Source organism: Leptonotus elevatus, chromosome 18 (assembly GCF_054856555.1).
Source record: "Leptonotus elevatus isolate MCC_2025b chromosome 18, RoL_Lele_1.0, whole genome shotgun sequence".
In the NCBI taxonomy this organism is placed as follows: domain Eukaryota; kingdom Metazoa; phylum Chordata; class Actinopteri; order Syngnathiformes; family Syngnathidae; genus Leptonotus; species Leptonotus elevatus.
This window is the reverse complement of record NC_141256.1, coordinates 15,696,447-15,722,086: the sequence shown is the minus strand read 5'-3', so window position 1 is coordinate 15,722,086 and position 25,640 is coordinate 15,696,447. Positions and strand designations below refer to the sequence as shown.

The following is a 25,640-nucleotide window of genomic DNA, read 5'->3' as shown; positions in this document are numbered from 1 at the left end:
TTAAAAAAAGTTTTTAAACATTTAGGTAGAATTTTTATTAATTTTTTTTTACAATGTTTTCATTGAATCATTTCTGCTGTTTTTTAAAAGATAGTACTTGGCGTAAACGATTGAGAATCACTGACCATGTTACCCCCAAAAAAGTTGCCAATAGTTTTTAAATAAACTGAAAATAACCGAGTTTATTTTGAACAGTAGTGTACAGTATATTTCAAACTCTCTTTAGTTGAGAATTTACCGTACGTTAGCCATTAAAAGCCGGCCCGATGTTAACTTCCACCGCTACCAAAAGCAGTCGGCACCATTCTCTTTATATGCGGGGATCAGGTAAAAAAAAAAAAACACATGATAGGGCGATCAGGTCCAAAAGAAATATTTAAATTAATTAAATTAATGAATCTGCAAATATGCGGGGAGCAATTTTAAATGTTGAACGTGTTTCGAAACAAAAAGTCCAGTTGAACTTTTTGTGTGTGTAGCGGGCTCCTGTTGACATTTCCTCCCTCTCCACCAGCCAATCAGATGGTTTCTTTTCATGTGGGTTGTTTTTCCTCCTTCATATTTTTGGGTGTTTCCTCGTCATCCTCCTGAGCCCCCCCAAATCCCCCCCGAGCCACAATCAGCCAAGAAAAAGCAACGGATAATCACGCCTCCACTTTTCCTTGTAGATTGACACCCATCAGAGCCAATCACTCAATCAATCGACCAATCATAGTACTGTTGGTGTTGTCGCTACCCCGTCGGCTGCCTGCCGCTTTGGCCACGCCCCTTCCTGCTCCGCGTGCCTGCTGCAAACTGAACAGATGCTTGACGATTCTCTTTGTCTGCTTTGCTGCCACCTGCTGGTGATTATGTGCAGTGACTCCATTAGACGGCACCGCAGCAAGATTTAAGATAGCTTGTTGTTTTAAGAAGTTTAGTTCTTGTTGAGTTAAAACCTTAAAAAGAATGCTACTAATAAAATAAAGATACTTTGATAAGTAGACTCAATATCGCAAGACAAAGACAGTTGGAATATTGTTAGAAAAAGTCTTAAATATTGTGAAGAAAATGGTCAATAGGTGTTAGGTTAAAGTCGTCTTTGAACACAAGAAGTCTGAAATAAAATGTGTACTTTTTAGTATAAAATGTTTGGGTGAGGAAAAAAAAAAAAGAACCTCATACAACTTTTTCCAATCGGCTCAACTTCAGAAAACAGGCGAGCCTTGATTGGTTGATTCGCTGAGCCCTGAGCAACAGTCAACAAACAGCAAGTGGCAAAATGGCCGCCCCTGAGATGGAGAAAAATGAATTTGCTTCCCCTTTTAAACCATGACACAACTTACCCTTAAGCTAAATGCTAACACATAATTGTAATACAAAACGCCATAGACGAGCTACCGAATAGCATTGACCTAATGTCTACTTTGAAATAAACCCAAAAGAAAAAAATTGTCTTCACGACATCTCAGATAGTCAAAAAACAAAAATGATTTCACATGTTCATTCGACCTCTCGTTTTAAAAACAAACAAATACAAATATTTGACGGTTTTGAAGTTTGTCTGTTTTGTGTGCGTCGCCGCGAGTTTGCGGACAAAGAGAATCTTCGAGGCGAGCCAACTTTGCTTGTCGTTGCACCCGAGGCAATCCGCTGGCCACTAACTCCACCGCTCAGCAGGCTTGACATCTTTTTGCTTGTTTGACACCGTGTGCACGTTAACGCGGCTTCTAGCGGCTGCTGCTAATACTCGCCGCCGCCGCCTTCTTCTTCTTCTTCTTCTTCTTCTTCTCATTTCTCGTCGGACTCCTTCAGATGATTCTGAATCGCAATTATTCAAATTGGGTTCACACAACGAGCGTTTACTTGGAGATCGCCTCTTAATCTATTTGAAATGTGCTCATCATGTAATCCTGACCTGGTGAAGCAGCATGTGGTTCAAAGATCAAGCTTGTCAGCGTAAAATAGTGTCCTTGACATTCATAAATTTATTTTGTATTTAGTTATCTTGTTAAGTTAATTGATTTTTTGTAAAGAAATGAGTTTTTATTCATTTAAAAAAAACATTTATTCATGTTATTTTAATAAATAAATTCATTGTAAATAAAAACTTAACGGTTTTCATACTTTTTATTGCATTATATTAATAACGTTGAAGCACAGTTTCGAAAATATAAATTTTCAAACTTATTAAATTATTGCTAATAAATTTATTGTAGAGAAATTTGTAACTCACATTTTATTTATGTATGATGCAAGTATTTTTTTTAATATTAGCATTTTTTTAATTATTTAGAATTGGCATTTTATTTATTTTTATTCAAGTAATATCTTTTGGAAAATATAATGAATGAGCAAATTTATTGTCAAAATACAAATGAATTAAAAGTACAATTTAAACAATGACATTAAATCTAAAAATACTAAATAAGTATAGCATTTTTTTTAATTATATAGAATTGACATTTTATTTTATTCAAGTAATAATTTTTGGTAAATAATATAAGGAATGAGCAGACTAGTTTGTTATTGTCTACTGCATTGTACGTCTCGCGATACAATTTCTCCTCTTAGTTGGAGGAAATCGAGTAGAAAAGCAACTTTTTTTTGCAAATTCTTCTTGCTGGATGTGGGACCTTCCCGGCCGGTTCTTTGCTGCTCTGCAACTTTGTTTCCTTCCTCTCGAACTTTGTTGACTTCCTTCCTTTGTGCTCGGGCTGCTCTGTCCTCTCAATAATGCCGAACGTTTGAGATCCGCGCCGACCCGAGGAGAAGCCGCCGGACGCGTGAAGAAGAACCCGAAGGCCGTCCGGCAGCTTTCTCCGCGGCTCGGCGCGACGTCTCGGTCCCGCGTGTGATAAACGCTTCTGAACCCGCTCGTGTCGCCAACAGGATTCAACTCGTACACTGGAAACTCGGCAGGAGTTGTAGGATCCGGAGAGTTCTACAAGGACCCGAGGGATAAATGGACCAAGAGGTGAGTGACTTCCTTCCTGCGCCGACGCCAAACGAACACTGGCTTCTTGAAGGCTAATTAGCTCATTGACTGCTAGCTAAAAGAGAACAGTGAGTCTGATGCTGATGTTTTTTGTTTTTGTGTCACCTTAAACTCGAAAACAAGAAAATCAAGTCTTGAGTTCAGCAACCGTGGCTTTTATTTTATTTTATTTTTTTTACATGCCGATCGCCATTCCCGCTGGGAACTGTCATCTTTACCATGTCACCGTGTTGACCGGCTTATAATAATTTTGCATTTTTCATTATATATGATATATCATTGAGTTTTGTTTTCAGCTTTTAGGTGTTTTTTTGTTGTTGAAAAGATGTTTTTAGTTTAGCTGTAGTTTAATGTATTTATTAACATGTGGAATATTTGTAAAGTGCGAGATAAAAAAAAAAGTGACTTAAGTATTGTGTAATAAAGTCAATTACATTTTTCAAATGAGTGTTAACATCAATACCAAAATAATTGAAAATGAACCCAGAAAGCTCAATAAATTGACAAAGACAAAAAAACATTTTCACAATAATTTGTTTGTTTAAATGTAAGATGCAATTTCATTTACTTTTATTTTTTTTACAGACAAAAATAACATTTTCACAATCATTCGTTTTAAAATGTAAGATGTAATTTCAGATACTTTTATTTTTTTAAGCATTTTTCTTTTTTTGACAGACAAAAAGGACATTTTCACAACCATTAGTTTTAGTAATTTCAGTTACTTTTATTTTTTCTTAGGCATTTTTCTTTTTTGGGTGAATGGGGGGCAAAGACAAAAAGTAAGGATATTTACACAATCATTAGTTTTAAAATGGAAGATGTCATTTCATTTACTTAAAATTTTTTAAGCATTTTTTTTACTTTTTACAGACAAAAAATGACATTTTCACAATCATTAGTTTTAAAATGGAAGATGTAATTTCAGTTACTTTTATTTTTTAAAGTATTTTTATTTTTATTTTTTTTAAAAGACAGACAAAAAGTTGGGAAATTTTCACAATCATTGTAGTGTGAGATGTAATTTCAATTTTTTAAACTTTCATTTATTTTTACTTTTTTTAAATTCTATTTTAACAAAAATATTTTCCCACTTATTTGACATGAACTATAATAACCATTGCTAAACGTTTTCAACTATCTACCATGACACCCATCAAAAGCTGTTGCCGATCTCAAAGCAATGCAACACTGCCATCTACTGGCCGCTGTTTGCCACAACACACACATAAAATCCTGAATTTCCAATTTCACCGACAAGCCAGGCGAAAACCCTCTTGCATGCCTACCTATTGAAAAACACACTTGAGCAAAAATAGAAATGGAAGTCCGTTAAATGGAACGTTGTCGTGGTGTGCAGTCAGGAGCAGGAGAACATCCCGAGCGGCGGCGGCGGCGACGGCGGCGCTCCCCCCGAGAGTTTGACGTTCAAGGAGCGTCAGCGTCTGTTCTCTCAGGGCAAGGAGGTGTCCAACAAGGTGAAGGCGTCGCGCAAGCTGATGGAGCTGGAGAACGAGCTCAACACCAAGCAGTGAGACCGCAGCACACCTTCCACCTTGCACATTTTTTTTTTTGTTTTTATTGAAGCTGTGGATGCTTGCAGTGACTTTTGACCTCTTCCTGCCCTTTCCTACCACACTTGTAAGCACTGTACAAATGTTGTCATTCTAACGGCATATTCTATTTTTTTGTTGGTAAAATGGTGCTGGAGGGAGGGGACGGCCTGGAAAAGAGCGAGTTTATGCTCATTTTAAATTTTTTGTTGTTGTTTTTTTTAATAGCTTACAGAGATTTTAAGCAGTTAGCTTTTACACCCTTCGACCAACAGACGCCATTTTATTTGACTCGTTTTAAACTCAACACTGTTGTTGCTTCTTTCAATATCAAAGCCAGGCAGCACCATTTTTTTGTTTTGTTCTTTTTTTTTGGAAGGGGGGGGGGGGTGATATTTTACGGATATTGTTGATCTCCAAGTGCACAACTTTACTGTAAATAATTGCCACTCGGACTACTGTACAAGCCCAAAAACAACGATGACACTAACTGAGAGGACCAACAAAGTCTTTGAAATGTTTCCGACCTTCGTTAACTAACTAAATCTGTTGTCTTATTATTATTATTATTTTTGAGCTGCTGTGTGACTTTCATTTGACAAATGAGACATCCGTTTAAAAAAATAAAATAAATACAATTATTTTGTTCTTCTGTGCAACACACAGACAACAAGAAGGTGATTTTCAGTGTTTTCACAGCAAAACTGGTTTCACGTCCGATGTTCACCTCTTCCTGGTTTGGGTTTTCCAGTTGAACAGAATCACTAAAAGGTTTTCATGTTTAGCCTGTTTTTGTAAATCGTTAATAAATACAGATTTTCCAACAACCGCAGCCTGCCAAGTGTTGTCTTTATTTTTAAAGCGCAGACACAAGTACACGTTTCCTATACTTTCAAGTACAAGTTCTGCCTTTACGAAAAAGAATGCTGACTTTGGACATATTTGTAAAACCACAATTTTTAACTCTTGTTTTGTATTGCATCTTATTAGTGTAAAAAAAAACATGGCTACCCATTTTTTCGCGTTTTAACGTTTTCGGTCCCGAAGACGCGTCTGTTTGAAAAGGACGAACTTCCCACTGGCAAAAAGCACTCAGTGGCACTAACCTACCGTTACAACCTAAAAAAAATATTTTATTTTATTTGCAACAACACATCCTAGAAACCTTGAATCTGGTTTATTTAGCAGTTTTGTTCATGTTAGGGTGAGGTTGACTACTTGAAAAGTTGATCCGTTTGGGTGGGAATGAAGGGAGTGCAGCTCGTCTCTTATTCTGTGGAATCTGACGCAATTTCATAAATCTTGAGACCACCAACAGGCTGCTAGTGGAACTGCAGGCAGCCAAAAATTCAGTCAGGCTGGAGTTTGTTTTAAAATGATTTTTTTTTTTAGCTCCTGTAATAATTTAATTTCCCCTTTGGGTTTTAATAAGGGATGTCCTGTTTTCAGTGCACTCGCTTACAATGAAACAAAACTAGTAGTAATTAAAGGTGCTAATGCTTAATGCTAATGAAATGACAGGAAATGGACAAACTGCAACTTTTAATATCTCATCAAATTGAAACGGGGTCAAAAACAACAAGCTTTTCAATTGAAATGAAATGAGTTGCACTTAACATAAATCCAAGATTTTACAAGAACGAGTCAAAATCAATTCACTCTTAACATTCGTAGAACTTAAATCGTTGCTTGGACCCAACATGAACGCTGCGCTCCAACTTCAGGTGTTGTCACTGCAGAACACCTGAGCCAGAAGAGTGAAAAATCGTTAGTCAGAAATGTTCACCAATAATTGCTTGTATTTTTTTTAATTATTTTTCACAGGTGTCGTGAAATGACTTCTGTACTTTGAAAAATTCCTCCGTAAACCAATACGACGAATCGAACAACCAACTTTTGACTCGTTTTCTTACATTGTCTCCTTCCCAGCTTCACGACTTCACCAGAACCTTCCGATAACTCCTGATTGGCGACCTCGGGTTCTGGGTGGTGTTCCACCCCCGTGTTGGCAAACTCCGCCTGAAACCTGAACACGCCCCAAAAACAAGTCGGACTTCCTTACCCGTCGGGGAGAAGAACTTGAGACGGCCGCGGCGGCTTACCTGAGCCCCAGAATAGCGTCCGTGTACCTGGCATGTCCGGCGCCCACGAGCTTCCCGGCGACATGGACGCCGTCCACCAGGACCTCCGCAGCCCATCGTGTGTTTGACAGAACATGTCGAAAGACCACCTTAAAGCGGCGGTCCAACAACTTCCGAAAGTAGGCCGTGGCGTCGTCGCTCCAGTGACCGTCGTCCTGGGCGGGGCTCACCCCCCGCAGGACGCTGGGGTAGACAATTTTGGGAAGCTTGAGCAGATCTTTTGGGATTATCCTCAAGTTGGCGCGCTCTCGCCGCGCAAAACGCTCGCAGAGGCCGTAGTCGACGAGGTCCAGGAGCCCGCTGGATGAGTCCGCGTTTAGAACTTGGGCGCGGCACCATTTGTCGAAGAAGACCGACCTGAACAAGCAGCCGGCGCCGGGCGTGAGGCAACCGTCGGGAAGAAGGGCTAACGCGGACTCGGAGAGGTCCTCCAACAAGACGGCCACTTGGTTCACGATGGACGCCGAGTCGTTGAGAATCACGCAGAACTCCGACGGAGTCTTCACCGAGGCAACGACACCAGAGTACTCTTGACCGAGAGAGACGGGAGCAAAGACCAGCTTGTGATGGGGACTTGAGTCTGGCATAAGTTCCTCATTCTGGCTTTGACGCGGCGGCACAAGCGGCTGTTGGTTTCGCTGCAGTACTCGAGCGGCGACGCCCGATGACGCGTTTGCGCGGTTCTTCTTTTTCTTGGCTCGATTCTTCAAACTCTTCTTGAATTTGTACCTGGCTTTGGTTTTGAAGGTTTTATAGGAGGTCGCGGTTTTGTTCGTATCCTTAACGCTGGCCTCGAACGTTCCCTGTTCATCCCCTGCGACTTTGGCGACAGCCTGATCTCGAACCTTCGCTTTGTCATCCATTTCACAACATTCAGGAGCATCCGCTTCCTCGGCGGTGTTCAACGTTTGTTCGTCGGCTGTTTCTTCACGCTCGAGGATCTCCATCTTTACCTCCCAGTAAATCCCCCCTTTCCGGACAAAGCGAACCACGAGTGGTTTCCCCGTGACGGCCTCCGTGAAAGCGGCGTCGTCGGCATACGGGCCGGGGTCCGCCAGGCGACACCGGATGCCGAACGCTGGCAAGGATCGGTATTTCCGCGGCAAGGCGTAGATGCGTCCCGCCTCAACGACCGCAGAGTTGCCGTAGTCCAGGAAGTTGACTTTGACGCGGGACCAGCCCCGGCCCTCGTAGGCGCCGGCGACGGCGCGGTAGAGAGCGCCGTCCTCGTCGTAGCGTGCCAGGACGAGGTCGTTGAAGCGCACGGGGGCAGCGGACCGCAAGGGTTGCCGGCTCGCCGAGTTGACGTCTTGGACCATGTCCGCGAGGGCGGCTTCGTCGTCCGAGACGTGCAGGAAAAAGTTATCCATGGAGTCGATGTGGGAAACAAAAGCGAGGCGACTGCAACCCGCTGTCTCGTTTCTGTCTGTCGGCAAGAGTTGAGGGTTCTTGTCCGTCTTTTCAATCTGCGGTTTGACGTTGGCGACTTGTTCTTTAAAAGGTTTCAAAGCACGACTTTTGGAGTCTGTTGTCCTCGCGGGGGTTTGGTTTTGAGATCGAGGTTGCTTGTGCTGGTTCTCAACCGTCGCAGGTTTCTCGTGCGGTTGTGCTCTCGTGCCTTCGCCTTGGTTGGCATCGGGAGCGTAAGACCACTTGGCCTTTGCGAAATTCTTTCTCCCGACATTGTCTTTTTTCGGCACGTCGACAAAAGTCACGGCGCGCTTCGGTTTGGACGAAGCTGTGCCGATGAGGTCCTTGACCTTGTCGTTGATGTTCAGGTCGCCGTCAAAGAGCTGGACGTCGAAGGAACCGTCGCGGCACGCGTCAAGGACGACGGCCCTCAGCTGCTTGTTGAGGACCGCGTCTTCCAGCCAATCCTTGACTTCCACGTGAAGCTCCTCCCTGGACACGGACGCCAGGTTGAACTTCAAAGCTTGCATGGGCGCGGACAACAACCGGCGCGAGTCTTTGGCAATGGACAAAACCTGCGCCCGCTCGGAAATACTCGTATTCCCGTAATCCACGAAGAAGACGCCGAGATGCAGCGGGGTCGGGGCGTTGCGAACCGAGGCCCGATACCAATTCCCGTCCAAGTATTTTGCCAGGCACGCTTTCAGCGGACCGCGTTCAGCGCCGGCACGCTTCCTTTTCTCGACTTCCTCCGCGATGCTCACTTCAAGGTCCTCGTTTGTTTTGCTGTTGCGCTGCAGCTGGCAGTAGACGTCCCACTCGCCGCTGATGTGGGTCACGTAGACTTCTTCCTCGCGGTCGGGCGCCAAGTCGAAGGACGAGTAGGCAAACTCTTCGGCAAAGTTCTCCCTCGCCAAACTTTGTTCGGCGCGGTGGCTCGTAACGCTCTGCTGCGTTTCGCTGTTGTAGAGCTCCACAACGTTCAACAGTTTGCCGCCGCCGCCGTCGGATTGCGACACAACTCGGCACCTCAGGTTGTCCCAGCTCTCGACTATAAAACTCCTCAAGTGGTTACAAATCTTCTCGGAGGTTCCAGCCGCGCCGGTCTGTCGGTTACGAAGACTGCATTGGAAAGCTTGAGCTTCGAGCTCAACATATTCTGGCAAAATTCTCTGGAGTTGGTTGAACTTAAGTTGGGCGCCGACGCCGTAGTCCACCAAAACCACCTTGGCCTGGTCTTCGTGCCGCTCCTGGATGGACGCCCTGTACCATTTCCCATCCTGAGGCGACTTTGCAACACAACGCGACTCGTCGTTCGGGAGGGGAACTGAATGCGTTGTGTAATACCGCTGAAGTTTCCGCATCATATCCTCCAAATCTGGAATTTTATCCCGCAGCTGGCACCAAAAATCCGACGGGGAGTTGATGCAAGAGCATTCGACTGTGAACTCGCAACCCGGTCGGATATCTAAGGTCTTAAAGCTTGGACGGATAGCGGACTTTTCCTCGCCGTTGTCCCCGTCTTGGTTCCGGTCTCCGTTTCCATTCGCAGTCGGTTCCTGAATCCCTTCATCCGTATTCACACCGTTCTGATTCTGCTCCACGGGTTCGACTGGAATGGTTTTCCAGTAGTCCGCTTCTTTGGATGCCACCATGAGCTCGCCGATGCTCCGGCCGCGGTCGCGTCCCGCCCGGCGCAGGTCGACGACGCACTTGTGGCCCGCGATGCGGACAATGTGGACAAGCAGCGCCTTGCCGGACGTCGTGGCCCTGAAGAAGTCCGAGTTGCAGCAGGTCCAAACGTCGCTGACGGGCGTCACGTTCACCAAACTGCAACAGAAGGCAAACGCGGAAAAGCCGGCGTATGTCTCGGGAATCTTCTTGATCAAAGCGTGAGGGACTTTCTCAACGTTGCCGAAGTCGATGAAAAGAACTTCGGCGCCGTGCTCGAGCTTTTTCGTGACCACTGCCCTGTAGAAGTGAAAGTCTTCCTCATACATGGCGCAGCAAAGCGCTCCCGGCTCCGGGTTGTGCAGGATATCGTCTTTGAGCTTCATGCCGGCAAAGTGATCGGCTATTTTGTCCGTCATCTCCCGGAAGGCTTCGTTTCGTTTTGTGGTTCGGAGCCAGAAGTTGTGCGGAGTCTGGTCGTACTCCAGGTAGGCCTCGAACACCGACCGCGCCTGCAGCTCCTCCTCTTTCAGGGTTTTGACCAGTTCTTGGCCCACGACCTTCTCGTAGCACGAGGTGCCTTTCCGGGGGTACGCGTCCCGTGCGGCAGAATCGGATTCCTCTCTGAGTTGTGGCAGCCGTCTCGGAATTTCTTCTGTCGTACGTTGATCGGAAACCCCGACGACGGTGATCAAGTAGCGGCACCGCTCTTCGTTGAAACCATCAATCTGCACATCCAAGATGGTCCCGAGCAAGCCCGCCAAGAGGAAACTCAACTGCTGACTCTCAAGTTTTTCGTCCCGAGCCTTCGGAGACGAGAGCGAGCACGGGAACGCCATGATGGGCGCGGAGTACAAATCGGACGGCAAGCCGCGGATGTCCTCCACTTTGATGGATTCGGAGAATCCGCAATCCACAAACAAGACTCGCGCTTGCGAGTCGGCCGGGAGGGACTGCACAAAGCCTCGGTACCATTTCCCGTTTTTGCCTCTCACAGAGCAGAGAGAACTCATATTCTCGCGAGTCTTGTGCCGAGGATATTCACTTCTGCATTTAAAGGCGGCAGACAACTTCTCGGACATGTCCCGGAGACGCGACTTTTTACTCGCCATCCGACAGTAAAAGAAGCCCGAGTGGACGGCGGCCGTCACCCGGACTTTGGCGCGGGTCCCGCAGCTCAACCTGGGCTGGCCAAAAGGCAGGATTTCCCGATAGAACTTCAGTCCACGTGATTGGCCGCTCTGCTGGCGGGGTTTGAGCGGCACCTCGATGAGTAGCGCCACCAACAGGAGAAAAGTGTCTTTGTCCATATGCTTTCCAAAGCCCTGCCTGACCAGCTCGTTGTTGATCTCGGGAATATCCAGCAGGAGAACGCTAAAAGGCAGGATGGCTTGGACGGAGCCGGTCGCGTTCTTCCCGATCAGGCCGGAGAGGAAGTCCGCCACGGGGGACGACTGGCGGCAGTCGTCAAGCGCGAGCACGTTCGCAAGGAAACCGCAAACGATCTTCGGCGGCAGGAGCAACAAATCTTTGGAACACGAAGATATGTGGGCCGCGTCCACACGCAAGTCGCCGCCGACGTCCACGAGGAAGACGTCCCATACGCCATCTTGGCACATGTGGACCTGTCCTCTGTACCAGTGCGCTGTGCGAACATCTTCCACCAGGCAAAACTCACCGACGGCCACCGTAGCTGTGGTCTTGGGCGCGTTCTGGATTTCCCGCTGCAGGATGATGTAGTCCAGCTCCGATATGGTTGGGTACTGTCCCTGGAAGTAGATCAGGGTTGCTTCGGGGTTCCAGTCCAAGTGGGATAGCTTAAGCTCCACTGTCCAGAGGGCGCACGGCCCAGGTGGACCTAAATCCTGAAACCTGGACATGAATGAGTCCTTTTTTAAATCAGCTGTTACCCTCATTTAAATTAAGATTGCTATCTTTCATTACGGTGTTGTTCTCACAACCATAATGACGCGGGCAGTGTTAAATTTTCACAATTTTCTTACACCAATAAAAGCATGCAGTGGGGGTCACAAATGAAAACTCATCTCTCAAGGCACCACTGTATATTATTTCGGGTATTTACATTTACAATGAAACCCACTTCATGTTCTTACAGGATGAATAAAGTAAACATCTGTAGTTAAGGCATAGAACAATTTCGATCCATTTATTTTCCTAACCTGTTATGTTGCGTGTTCAACAATGACAGCATGTCTGCTGATTTCGGGATGCTCATCTTCCAAAGACAACCTATTCAAGAAGGAAACAAATTATTTAATCGGCAAAATAGGAGCTCGGAAATGGGAAGCCTCCATTCATTTTTGAGCAGTGAGCAGACCTCTGCCAAGGCCAAATAATCAGCACTTCATTGTATGTACACATTCATTGACTTCTATCTGCTGTACACATTTACTTCTGAACTTCATCCACTTACAATTCTTTGAGGGGGGGAAAACATTTAACAGTGTTACACAAAGAGTTAAATTAAAAATTCCTAGCAATCCGAATAAAATAACCTTTGACACGAGTATTAATTAGCCCTCCAGCTATGTTGCAGGTCAAATTACCCGTTTGGAATATCTATTAATAAAAAATAAAAGATTAAACTTGGACTGCTGGCCTTCGTTTTTATATTTTCATTTTGGTTTTTATTTATTTATTAAAACCATTAAATTGCGTTATGAGATTTTTTTTTTTTTTGCTGATTTAACATTAGGTCGGGTCACATTGCCTCATGAACATGTTAAGAAATGAACACTACAGGAGGCTAACGTGGACTTTTCATAAGTTAGCCACAACCTCAACGACAATGCTAAGCTAAATGACCCTACCAGTTGGCGCTCTTTTACGTGAACCTTTTCCTCCACCGTTTAATGCGTGCCACTTGATAATTTCGTCGTGTTTGTTATCCGACTTTAGGTGGCCACCGCGAGCAAAAGAATGATACACGGCTGGCTGGCTAGCTAGCTAGCTAGCTTGAAGCTAAGTGAAACATGACGGACGTGTACCCGGAATCCGCCGCCTAATTGGCCAGACGGATTTTAATGTGGCGTTGGAGTCATCAAATGTCAGCGTCCTGATTCGTACGTGTTTTTTTCAACAAGTTCGCCGCCACGAAGCCTTTGCCAGGAACGGAATATTATTCGAATAAAATAAGGTACATTTGATATTAAATGATGAGGATTTTTGATGGGGCAGTAGCACAAGCTCTCATGATGGTTTCGAATCAGGATTGTTTTTGTTTGTAAAGACGACGCATCCACAATTTTAATTGATTACAGTCATATAACCACAAAGTAAAAGTAAACCTGCTTTTTTTTTGTGGCAAATAATCTCGAGTGGATATTTTCTTTACACGTCACAAGGACGTCACCTCCATATTCAGAAATGTTGCCTCTTGAAAAATTCATGACCATCACAATTGAATTCAAACTGTACTTAAGCAAATAAGCCACCTGACTGTTTACTCAGCTGCGTCTTTGTGTGGCGTAAAAGGTCAAATACAGAATGTAAAAGGAATTTATGTTTAAATGTAGTCTACCCGCACATAAGTTTATTTAGTTTTTACGTTTGTTTTTTTTAAATTACTGATATTTGGTGTTTTCCCCCACCAAATGTTTTGTAAGCAAGTGGTTTCATTAATCCTTTGTATTTCCACAAAAGGAATGACCAGTTTTGTACAAACATATTTAGTTATTCTCTCACCAAGCAATGTAGACCAGGTCTTTGGACTGGCGAGGCCGCTTTAGACTAGAGTGCCTCGTTGTCAAACATTGGACAGAGCAAATTTCAAATGAAAGAAATACATACATTCATTTAGAAAGCAAAAAAAAAAAAAAAGAGTCTAACAGGCAACGGCATCCATATAAAAAGTCATTCTGGTGACATCAAATTTGGCAAATAATGAAAGATAAAGCATGTACCCGAGTATTTTATTTGACTGGATTGTGAGTGTAAACAGCTGAGTGGAGGTGCAGGTTGTGTGGGGGTGCTGATGGTGCTGGATGGACAGATGGATGAGCCTTTCCCTCCCCCTCCCCCCTGTTAATGATTAAGAAGCTCTTCTGTAAATATGATGCTCGCTTGCACCAGGCCTGTCTGCTCACCTTCTCACAGCACGACACCTGTTCAGCCTTCTTCCTCCTGGAAAAAAAAAGGATGCACCAGATGCTTCTGCACCATTTTAGGCCTTAAGGATCAAATGAGCATCTTCTTCCACTACTACTTGTCGTCGTTGTTGTTGTTGTTGTCGTCGTTTTTTTTATATCCAAAATGCAAATGTCGCCCGTGCACGGTGTGACCATGGCGATGAAACGCAGCCGCGAGACGTCGGCTTCTGACCGACTTTTTCCTCTTCGCGCTTTCACCCAAACTTTGTGCGGCTCACAGGAGGACACGACTTTCCATGGACGCTTTCACCAGGAAGACGAGTCTGCCATCAAATCAGGTAAGCAAACATTTAATATATTTTTTTATATTGTTGTAAGGTTCATTCTCAGCTATTTGATTGTCGAAACTTCATATCGTTTCTGATGGTGGATTTAAATATTTAAATTTAGATAGCGGTGCTAAAAAACGAATAAAGGTCCCAAACTACAAAATGTCAACAGTGTGTTTCCAACGATGATGTTAGAAATTGGCCCAGAACTTAGAACAAAGGTACTTTAAATTTCTTGAATCAAACCATCAAATGTGGGGTTAAAAAAAAAAAAAAGTGAATAATTGTAAAATATTAACAATGTTTGTCTGCAAGGCGGCTAACTCAATGTGCTTCACATAATTAAAAGTATTTACAAAAAATATATATATATTTCAAAGAAAAAGAACCAGGAAATGTCATTCATGTTCCCTACGTGCGTGAGTCCACCTTGTGTGGTTTCCTCAGAGGCGGAGGACAGCAACGAAATGGCGTCCTCAGAGGAAGACCAGGATCTGGACCAGGACCAGAACGAGGACCCGAGTGCCAAAGCAAGCCTGGCTTGCTCCAGGAAAAGTAACAACAAGATGAGCAAGGACAAGAAGAAGCAGACGCACCTCACGCTGCAGTGGTGAGCAGTATCGTGCTATAATTGATTAGAAATGATTCACATGGTGATGATGATGATGATGATGATGATTGCTGTGGTGCCACCTACCAGGCTGGAGGAGAACTACATTGTGTGCGAGGGTGTGTGTCTCCCTCGCTGCATCCTCTACGCTCACTACTTGGACTTCTGCAGGAAAGTCAAGCTGGAGCCCGCCTGTGCTGCCACTTTCGGAAAAGTACTTTTTTCCTTCCACAATGTACTTCCTGTTTAAAGGGGAAGTCAACCTTAAACATTTCTTGACCATAAAATGCTATATGTGACCTCACTAGTCTAAACATGACATTATGATTAATATTACATTTGTGGAATATGATTCATGAAGCAAAATCCAGCTTTTTTTAAATCCATCTCAGGGGGCGGCCATTTTGCCACTTGCTGTTGCCTGTAGATGACATCACAGTTGCTCAGGTCTCAGGCCAATCAGAGCTCACCAGTTTTCTGAAGCTGAGCTGTGATTGGTTGTTACCTGAGACCCGAGCAACTGTGATGTCATTTTCACTCGACAGTAAAAATGGGGGCAAAATGGCCGCCCCCTGAGATGGATACAAATGGCTGGATTTTGCTGCATAACTCATATTCCACAAATGTAATATTAATCAGAATGTCATGGTTAGACTCGTGAGGTCACATATAACATATTATTGTCAAGAAATGTTTAAGGTTGACTTCCTGTTTAATTTAGGACTTAATAATTTTTGTGCGTCCTGTTGTGATAACGTTCCAGGGAGCGCAATCAATCCAAAATGGCTGAATTCTTGTTCAAATCTCTCGTCCAATTAAAATTGTGTTAGGGGCTGATTTTTTTCCCCCCTAAAACTACTAAGTGAGTTTTTCAGGTTGGTTATAGGGACTTTAAAATCCATAAAAGTTTACCAGGATCCACACACAAAACAAAACAAAAAGGTGACATTTGTAACAATGATACAACTTTTTTTCTCTACTGGCAGACATTTTAACATTCTTAATGGTCATAACAGCTAAAATAGCTTAGCTGGTGCATGATAAAAGTCAAATAAAGTCAAACTACCAACCTTTTGACTAAAACCTGGAGCAATACTGCCACCTAGTGGTCTTGCTGGAATTCATTTGTGTCGCACGATTTGTTACGATGTTTTTGATTTGACCCAATCAGACCATCCGACAGAAGTTTCCTCTCCTTACCACAAGGAGATTGGGAACCCGGGGACATTCCAAGTAAGCACCACTTTTAAACCTTCATGATCATGATATCGAATAGAATCGTTTTGATTTCGCCATTGATCCGGCCGGCTGTTCACGCGACAGGTATCATTACTACGGCATCGGCATCAAAGAGAGCAGCGCTTACTATCACTCTGTCTACTCCGGGAAAGGTTTGACCAGGTAAAAAATGTTAGACAACATTCACACTATTATTTGAACATTTACAGTTAATTTTTTTAATTTTTTTTTATTTCCTTCTCGTTGGCAGATTTTCTGGAAGCAAGATGAAGAATGAGGTAGCGTCTTCTATGCGCACACACTATAGTATTCAAGTGCAGCCTTATTATTATTATTATTATTTCGTATGGAGTATTAGCTTAAACTTTGTCACTTGTTGCTAAGCAAGTGGAGCTCTTACTGTAAGTGAAGGATATCTCATGAATATTCATAGTATAAAATGGCTTCCCTTAAAGGGGGAAGTCAACCCCCCCCCCCCCCCAAAAAAAAATTCTTAACAATAATATGTTTCTATGCAGCCCCAATAATAACCCTTCTCATTGTGGTTCGCAAACATTCAGCGGCTGTTGGTTCAAATTTTGAACATGTTCAGAATTTCCTTGCGTCGAGAAAATCTGTTAAAGCTCTTGTGCGCAGGGAGGCTTCACCAGGAAATACTCGCTCAGCTCCAAAACGGGAACTCTGCTTCCGGAATTCCCCAGCGCTCAGCACCTTATTCTGCAGGGAAACATCTCCAGGGATAAGGTTGGTGTAAAAAAAATAAAAATAAAAATAAATAAATAAAGATTATACATAAATGTGATGTCGTAATAATAGGTGGACACGCTGATCATGATGTACAAAACACACTGCCAGTGCATCCTGGACAACGCCATCAACGTCAACTTTGACGAGGTGACGTCCTGGCCTCGGCACGCGCGCGCTCCAGCGAGCCGGCTCGTTCGGCGTGACGCTGACGTGTGTCTTCTTGTGACGCTCTTCCAGATCCAGAACTTCCTGTTGCACTTCTGGCAGGGCATGCCCGACCACCTGCTGCCCCTGCTGGACAACCCCTTGCTGGTGGACATCTTGTGCGTGTGCGACTCCATTTTGTATAAGGTAAACCAATGAGTTTTGTGTGGAGAGTGAAAGAATCATGATTTTTCTTCAACTCTTTGTCATTTACTGCATCTCCACAATTGGTGACCCCGACGTGATCCAAAATGACAGATTTCTTATCAGTTAACACACTACTATCCCCCCCCTCCCTCCCTTCCTTAAAGGCACTGATGAATATCGATTTTGGGGTCACCTCAAAGGTATCAATAACCGCTAATACTGGCTTTCGCCAGTAATGAGCTTTTCTCTTCTTTTATGAGGGGACTTCAAAGCAGGACATAAAACAGGGTAACACAAAAAAACAGGAACTTTTTAACAATCTAATAAAACCAAAAGTGATGGAAGAAAAATATTTTATTCATAGTAATTGAAACCTTAAAACATGACATTTAACTTATTCACTGCCATTAACGACTATAAACGTCAAAAATATATTTGAACTATTTCTATTTAACATTTTTTTCAAGAATATGAAAACCTATACTTTTTTTAATTGTACATTTAGAACAGATATAACATTTGTGATTAATCGTGAGTTAACTAGTGAAGTCATGCAATTAACTTATTCACTGCCATAAATTCATTTAAAAAAAAGATTATTAAAAATTAAAGGCGACAGGCGATTAACATTTTTATCGTAACTAATCGCATGACTTCATTAGTTAATTCATAATTATTTTATATCTGTTCTAAATGTACAATAAAAAACAATTCTAGGTTTTCATACTCTTGTTAACAAAAGTGGAAAAAAAAAGTTCAACTAATAGAAATAGTCTAAATGATTTTTTGACGTTTATAGCCGTCAATGGCAGTGAATGAATAAAAAATATTTTTTATACTTTGATACCACGATATTATTATACCACCAGAATCGGAAATCGGCCCATGCCTAATAATGAGACTTATTATCATCATTTTTTATTATTATTCTGTTTTTTTCTGCTCAGGTTTTGACTGACGTCCTCATTCCCGCCACAATGCAAGAAATGCCTGAAAGGTTTGCTTCCTCTTAATTTTAGTGCTGGCCTAAACATTTGATTAGCTACACCGTCCCAAACTATCTCATTGATTGAGTGTTTTCGTGCGTGACCAAATGATGTTCCTAATAAAGTGATGTTTGACGTTTGTCAGCCTGCTGGCGGACATCCGCAGCTTTGCCAAGCACTGGGAGCTGTGGCTGGCCTCCTCCCTGGACAACCTCCCACAATGCCTTGCGGCCAAGAAGCTGCCCATCGCGCGCCGCTTCGTGTCCTCCCTCAAGCGGCAGACGTCCTTCTTGCACCTGGCGCAGGTAACGTGACCCTTACCTTAGTCCCAAGATAATGTTCATTTTTAGAATATTGTGTTTCATGATTATTTTTTACATCAAGTGAAAGAATTAACTCTTCTTTCACCAGAAAAAAGTTTGATTGTACCCATGTCAACACAAGAAAAAACCCGTCCTTGGTACTGAATGTTTTGAATCTAATGGACGACCTGAGTCGTTGTTGGCAATTAATGAGTTCATCTCAGTAAACATGTCTATGTTTACATACAACTTGGTTATTTCGTCAGATCGCGCGTCCGGCGCTGTTTGACCAAAGCGTGGTGAGCAACATGGTGGCGGACATGGACAACGTGGACCTGAACAGCATCAGCCTGCACTCGCTGCTCAGCATCAACGCCAACGCAGAGCAACTGCGCGACGCCTACTCCGATTGTGAGTCGCCCTTCAGTGTTACCTCCGCCAGGGGGAGCCAAACGAAGATTTCTTGGGCTTGGCGTCGGTGTACACGACAAGACGTTGTGGTTGATGCCGGCGCGTTTGTTTCCCCGCAGACGAGGCCGTCGCCGTCTTCCAGGAGCTAAAGGAGCTTCTAAGGAAAAACGCCACCGTCGAGTCCTTCGTGGAGTGGCTGGACACCGTTGTGGAGCACAAAGTCATTAAGGTCTTTGTGATGATCATCATAAATTCATCTATTCGCAGATCATTATTTTTTAATGCATTTACAATTTTGCTATTTGCGGCCTGATCCCTAAAAGTGGGGGTCCACAGTATAGACCAAAAAGAACAGTTACTGTACCTCTACACCTCACACAATAACTCAAAAACAGCAAATACAAAAAAGACCGTATTCATCAATACTCTCTTACTATACAGAGAAAAAAAGTAAGAAAATCTTTTGTCTAAGTGAAAGTCCCTCCCTCAGTGTGCTGCAGTGAGAGAGGGCTTCTTTTTTTTTTTAAATAAATGTGAGAGTTTTTTTTGTTAAGTGTGAGAGGTTAATGTTATTTTTGGACAACTACAGCACCTCATAATTTAACATTGAAATAAAACACAAAAGTACTCTAATAGTACAAAAATCTTGTGAGAGTAAAAAAAAAAATATTTTTTTTTTTTTTGGTGAGAGTGTTGTTTTGATGTGTGAGAATTTTTTGTGTGTGTCATTTTTTGAGAGATTAATGCTATTTGTACACAGAGATCCAAAACTGTGTATGTGAGGTTTTTTTTGGATGATATATGCAATGTGAGAGTTATTTGATGTGTGTAAGTTTTAGTGAGAACGTTTCTGTGTGGGAGAGTTTTTTTGCACAAAATTTTGATGTGTATGAATTTTGGGTTTGTGTTTTTGTGTGGTGTGAGAGTTGTGAGTGTGACAAGTTTTGGGGTGTGTGAGGTTTATTTATGTATGAGTAAATTGTGGAATGAGAGTTTTGTGTGAGAGGTTAATGTTATTTTGAGTAAAGTGCACAACAAGTGTGTATGATTTTTATGTGAGTTATTTATTTATGGAGCATTTTGTAGATGTTTTGTCATGAGAGTTTTTTTAGTGTCAGAAATATTTGAAGCATGAGAGTTTCTGTGTGAGAGTTTTTTAATGTGAGAGTTTTTATTCTTGTGTGAGAGTTTTGGGGATGTGTGAGAGTTTTTTTTGTGATTTTTTTAGGGTCAGAAATGTTTGGTGCATGAGAGTTTTTTTGTCATGTGTGAGAATTTTTCGTTGTATGTGTGAGAGGTTAATGCTAATGTGCTCCTTTTTGTGTTTTGTCAGCCGGGCAAGCAGAACGGGCGCTCGGTGAAGAAGCGAGCTCAGGACTTCCTGCTGCGTTGGAGCTTCTTTGGCGCCCGCGTGATGCACAACCTGACGCTCAACAACGCCGCCAGCTTCGGTCTGCTCGCCGTCGTCATTGTCGCCAAACTATTAAGATTCTCGCCATTAATCATTCCGAGTCTCCATTTTGTGCCGGCGCTCTTCTTTACACAATGCCGCCATAAATAGTAATCATTAAACAGTCTTATCTCGGGGTCGTGTGCTCGCTGTTTAAACACGGCGTGTGAATAAACACGTAGGCACACGCGTACACGCCACCTGACGCCCTGCTGGACAAACGGAGCAAATTCAGGCTTAAGCCAATCCATGGGTTATGAAATGAGCACATAACGACGTGGCCGGTGTCGTTCAGGTTCCTTCCATCTGATCCGGATGCTTCTGGACGAGTACATCCTGCTGGCGCTGGAAACGCAGTTCAACAACGACAAGGAGCACGACCTGCAGAACCTTCTGGACAAACACATGAAAAAAGCAGGTAGCGTTAGCACATGTTAGCATCTCCGGCTTCATTCCGCAACAGTTGACAACTCTTTGCTTCTCTCAGGGGCCAGTAAGGCCGCCTTTTTGGCATCTCCCAGTTCCTGCTTCCTAGCCAATCGCAACAAGGCTGTCGGGTCGACCGTTGACCAATCGGTGAAGAACGAGTCCTCAGGACAGGACCCATCCATGTTTCTGGCGACCAATCGGCAAAGAGGGGTGGAGACGGGCGCTGCCGCCGTCTTGCCGGTGACGGATTCTGTTGGCTTCCTTGGTGGAGGTACATAAAAAAAAAAAAATTTTTAATTAGATGAAATTTCAACACTATTTACATCAAGCTGCAGCGTGCAAATGGCCCCCAAGCCACACTTTTGACACCTGATAAAGAAAAAAAAGTCTTGTGTTTTCCAGGCGGTCCCACAGACTTCTGTACTTCCGTCATGACGCCCCCTATCTCCCCGGCGACGCTGGTGCACAGGGGTTCGGTCATCAATCAGGGGCCGCGAGCCCCGACGTCGTCCTCGTCTTCATCCTCGTCTTACGTCTCCTCGCTGGGCTCCGCCTTCCCGGAGACTTTGTACCCCTGCCCGGCATACTTCCCTCCATCCGCATCCGCCTACCAGCCTGGACTCAGGTCAGCTGCAACTCTCATTTGGGCAGCGGGTTTTTAAAATTTAGGATTTCGGTTAATTACGGTACATAAATATGCGTAATATTAGAGTCCCACTGAAAGTAGACTTTTAAAGTTTTTTTTTTTTTTTTTTTCTCAGAAGTATCATTTTTATTTATTTATTCATTTATTTTGAAAGAATAAAGGTTGTATTTGTGGAGATAAACTTACTATTTAGATTTTTTTTTAAAGTGTTGTCTTTTTTTTTTAAATTTTATTCAAGATTCTGACTTTATTCTTAAGGAAAATACAGTTTTTCTTATGATTTCAATCTTGTAATATGATTAATATGAGATTAAAATCTCAAATTCAGTTTAGTTTTTTCCCGTCTTGAATCTGGTCAATTTTTGTATTAAGGCCCGAGTCCGAGAGCACGTACTCGTCTTCCGTCCCGACATCCTCATTGGCCTACCAGCTGTGTCGTTACCCCGCCTTTGACGACCAACCGCCGGCCGCCAAAGACGTCTTCTACGGCGACGCCCAACATTTTTCCTCCGGCGTGACTCCCACCTGCGCGCTGACCCCTTTTGCGTCTTCCTCCCGCCCGGCTTCCGGCTACGGCTCCGGCTCAGACGCCATCCCGAGTGATGCCGGTCTGGAGGTTCCCACGGCGGCTCACATCCTGGATGCCGACGAGGGATTCGGCTTTGGAATCAACCATTCCGGCGCAGGCGGAGGTGGTGGCACGGGACAGACGTATTCCGCTTCGGGACAAAGCGGTAAGCAGAACACACACAGCTGCCAATTGGAATTTAGAAGATTATGAGTTTATTATATAAAAAAAAAAAAACGGCAGAATATTCAAATTTTCAGCCACGCGCTATTGTGAATTTTTTTTAATTTAATCCCATAATTGATTTTCTTAGAAGATTCCAGTGTTTTTGTAAAAAAAAGTAATATAAAATAAAAAACATGAATCCAAGACGTAACGTGATGTTTATTGTTGGCCTCCCGCCACAGATTATTTCACAAACGGCAGTTACCTGGACAGCCAGCGGATGGCGCCAGTTGTGGAGCAGCACGTGTCGGTCATCAGCAGCGTCAGCCCCCTCCTGCTGCTTCGCTCGCCGTACTCGGACGTCCACGACCCGCTCAACATCCTGGACCGGCCCGGCAGGAAAAGCGGAACCTTCTTCAGCGACGTCCACAATGCGACGGGTGAGCTACCAAACGTCTTGTGTTGCTCCACCAATCACGTACAAGATTAGGTCGTTTCAGTAGTTAGTTAATCAATTTTAATTCCTGTAAATAGGTTCAGTTAGACAGTTGGTTAAACGATTTAGTTAGTAGTTAAGTTCTTTTTGTTTTGCATTTTGCAGTTCTTCCTTTTTGTTAGTCAGTTGCAACAGCTACTTCTCGTTAGTTGTTAGTTTATTGGTTTTAGTTATTTGGTGTGTTAGTTTTCTTTAGACAGCAGATAACTTAGCAGCTAAGTTCATTTATTGGTTTGTTGCAGTTTTGTTAGTTAGTTAGTTAGTTAGGTAGGTAGGTAGGTAGTTTTCCTAATTTAGTTAATGTAGTTTTCAGTAGTTAATTGGTTCTCATTCCTGCAATTAGTTTCAGTTAGACAGTAAACAATTTAGTCAGTAGTTAAATTATTCTTTATTTGTATTTTAGAGTTCTTTGTTTTTGTTAATTAGTTGCAGTAGCTAACTTTTGTCATTTTATTGGTTTAAGTTACTGTGTTAGTTTTCTTTAGGCAGTCGACAGTAGTAGTTAAGTTCATTTTAGCTGGTTTGTTACATTTCTTGGTTTTGGATAGTTAGTTTTCCTAATTTAGTTACTGTAGTTTTCTTTAGACAACAGGAGATAACTTAGCAGTTAAGTTCATTTTAGCTGGTTTGTTGCAGTTTTTGGTTTTAGTTAGTTAGTTAGTTTTCCTAATTTAGTTACTGTAGTTTTAGTTTCAGTAGTTAATTGGTTTTCATTCCTGTGATTAGTTTCAGTTAGAAAGTAAACAATTTAGTCAGTAGTTAAGTTCGTTTTAATTTGTATTTTACAGTTCTTGTTTTTGTTAATTAGTTGCAATATTTAACTTATTGATTTTAGTTACTGTTTTAGTTTTCTTTAGAGAGTAGACAACTTGGTAGTTGAGTTCATTTTAGCTGGTTTGTTATATTTCTTGGTTTTAGTTAGTTAGTTAGTTCGTTCAATTTAATTTCTGTAATTTTACAGTGTCTCACGTATTGTCTGCTAGGCTCCGCCCCATGCATGTACGCCGCGTCCTCGTCGCCGTTCTCCTCCCAGGATGCTTCGTTGTCGCAGCAGCAGGACCCGGTCTCTTCGCTGCCCCCCATCGACACCGTCTTCATGGGCGCCCGGGGGGTACCGTGACACATACGAGGTAGGCCCACCTCGCCCGTGGACGCCGGTTTAGTCACGAAGATGTGGCAGACATTTTTCCATTCCTGCCTGCAGCTGCTGTAAATAGACAATGTTTGGAACTTTTTTTTTTTTTTTTTTGCTGCTGCACTTTTCACGAGAAAGGTCAAATAATCTGCGAATGCGACTTGACAGTCATTTCCTGTCTGGAAGTCAGCTTTCATTTGTATTTTACACTTAAATTAAGCAATATCAAATTAGATCAGTGCTTCTCAATTATTTTTTGTTACGCCCCACCCAGGAAGAAATTTTCCCCACGCCCCCCCCCAACTCTCTTTCACGACTATAATTAGCATCATTTGTCAATACATTTGTTGTAATCCTCTGACAATGAAAGCGCCACTGCCACCTAATGTATTGGATGTGCAATTACACTCTTTATTTTGATACATTGAGCGACCACATTTGAATAAACTTGTTACCATGGAAACAAGCAGTCAGCCGGATGGAATGTAATGAAAGCACATGTTGAGAAAATATAAGTTTTCATTTGTCGTGTCAAATGTTCTAAGCTATATTTAGATTTCTTAAGCTCCATTCAATAACAGGTGACAAATTGCCAACCCCCCCCCCCCACCCCCCCTTTCCCAGTTGTCTTCTTATCTGCCTTCCCGGTGACAGATGGCGGCGTGTGTGTGCGTTACAGCGTGTTACGCCTTAAAGTACTTTTAATTACTCGGTCAATAATGGCGGACCACAATTGGCCGAGCGCTCGTGTGACAACAACAGAAGGCCCAAGGTAAACTTTCCCACAATGTTTAACTACAACATGGCGACGTGCGCACTCCAGATGGCCTCACTCACATATTTTGTCTTTAAAAAAACAACAACATAAAAACATATTGGAAAATGACGTATGTGTGCAGGAAGTCATTATCAATTCAAGTTGTCTTTATATATTATTGACAAACTATACATAATGTTGAATAAAGGTTGCATTTATTATATATAAATCTAATATTTATATTTATTTATTTATTGTAAAAATCAAGTAAAAAATTTATGAATATTTTAGAATTTATGTAAATAAAAAAAACGCACTTTCCTATTTTGTTTTTATTACATTTATTATTATTATTATTATCCAAGGTAAACAAATATTTAATTTAATGTTTAATATTTATTGCAAAAATCATGTAAAACAATTAATGAATATTCTAGAATTTATGAAAATAAAAAAAGCACTTTCACGTATTTTGTATGTATTATTATTATTATTATTATCCAAGTAAAAAACAAACAAAACAGCAGCTTTGTGCCACCAGGTGTCGCCATTGAGCTTCCCACCCATAAAAGTGGTCACAATATTAGGCACGGTAACTTCACCAAAATGTACCAATTAGTGAGTCATTTTAGACTCCACGTTGCTTTTGCGTTGAAGGTTTACTTAACCTACGCGACCATTCTGAATTTGTGAATTCGCCTCATTCCAAATAAACTTAATTGCTTTTGCTTTGGATGGAATAAAACAGCTCCAAGGTTAGAAAATGAGAAATAATTACAAAAAAGAAAAGAAAAAATATAATGAGAAAAGCAGTGCAGTTTGATTTCAAGAAAGTTCATTTAAGTCAACTTGGCCTTAGCAACGCTGGAAAAAAATGCTTCAAAAACCAAAATCAAATTGTTCCGATTTCTGTTATTGTCAATTTTAGCATTGCCAGCAGATGCTGACTGATAACACAATTTGATGTACGTGTTGATTGTAGGCATATTAATCCAAATGTATTTATGATTTTGATTTCTTCGCTACATTAAAAACATTCTAATTGTAGAAAAAAGTTGATCAAGTTGAAAAGGTTCTTGCAGTTTGGTTTTACTACAAAACTAAAATAATTACACACGTTGCGTTTAAATGCAGCACGTACTTTGTTTTCGAAAGATC

General features: G+C 42.6%; 3 protein-coding genes across 17 annotated transcripts in view; 2 read left to right on the top strand and 1 right to left on the bottom strand.

Moving 5' to 3' along the window:
- The window catches only part of afdna (afadin, adherens junction formation factor a), a 49,752-nt gene extending 44,390 nt beyond the window's left edge, over positions 1-5,362 (top strand). For 12 of the 14 annotated variants that reach the window (XM_086060645.1, XM_086060644.1, XM_086060649.1 and 9 more), the window contains 2 exons: positions 2,872-2,956; positions 4,338-5,362. In XM_086060645.1, coding sequence (XP_085916771.1) covers positions 2,872-2,956; positions 4,338-4,512 — 260 coding nt within the window. In that variant the 3' untranslated portion in view covers positions 4,513-5,362. The remainder of the gene's footprint in view (positions 1-2,871; positions 2,957-4,337) is intronic. The other 2 variants (XR_015090713.1, XM_086060655.1) reach the window with 2 other exon arrangements.
- Positions 5,363-6,055: 693 nt separating this feature from the next.
- Positions 6,056-12,916, bottom strand: tdrd15 (tudor domain containing 15). Its single transcript, XM_086061182.1, has 5 exons — positions 12,584-12,916; positions 11,933-12,002; positions 6,633-11,624; positions 6,444-6,556; positions 6,056-6,274 (listed from the first exon to the last, which is right to left on the bottom strand). The coding sequence occupies exons 2-5, from the start codon at positions 11,986-11,988 to the stop codon at positions 6,261-6,263; spliced, it is 5,175 nt and encodes a 1,724-aa protein (XP_085917308.1). The 5' UTR covers positions 11,989-12,002; positions 12,584-12,916; the 3' UTR covers positions 6,056-6,260.
- Positions 12,106-24,440, top strand: rfx6 (regulatory factor X, 6). Of its 2 annotated transcripts, XM_086061184.1 has the most exons (21): positions 12,106-12,909; positions 14,142-14,199; positions 14,638-14,800; positions 14,891-15,014; positions 15,972-16,033; positions 16,124-16,201; positions 16,290-16,317; positions 16,676-16,783; positions 16,856-16,933; positions 17,024-17,137; positions 18,085-18,134; positions 18,269-18,428; positions 18,692-18,836; positions 18,956-19,065; positions 20,170-20,287; positions 20,582-20,704; positions 20,774-20,986; positions 21,118-21,340; positions 21,734-22,095; positions 22,337-22,534; positions 23,574-24,440. In XM_086061184.1, the coding sequence occupies exons 3-21, from the start codon at positions 14,658-14,660 to the stop codon at positions 23,708-23,710; spliced, it is 2,574 nt and encodes an 857-aa protein (XP_085917310.1). In that variant the 5' UTR covers positions 12,106-12,909; positions 14,142-14,199; positions 14,638-14,657; the 3' UTR covers positions 23,711-24,440. The 2 variants fall into 2 exon arrangements, with proteins under 2 accessions (XP_085917310.1, XP_085917309.1); XM_086061183.1 differs by lacking the exon at positions 12,106-12,909 and having other exon boundaries at positions 14,031-14,199.
- The last annotated feature ends 1,200 nt before the right edge of the window (positions 24,441-25,640 follow it).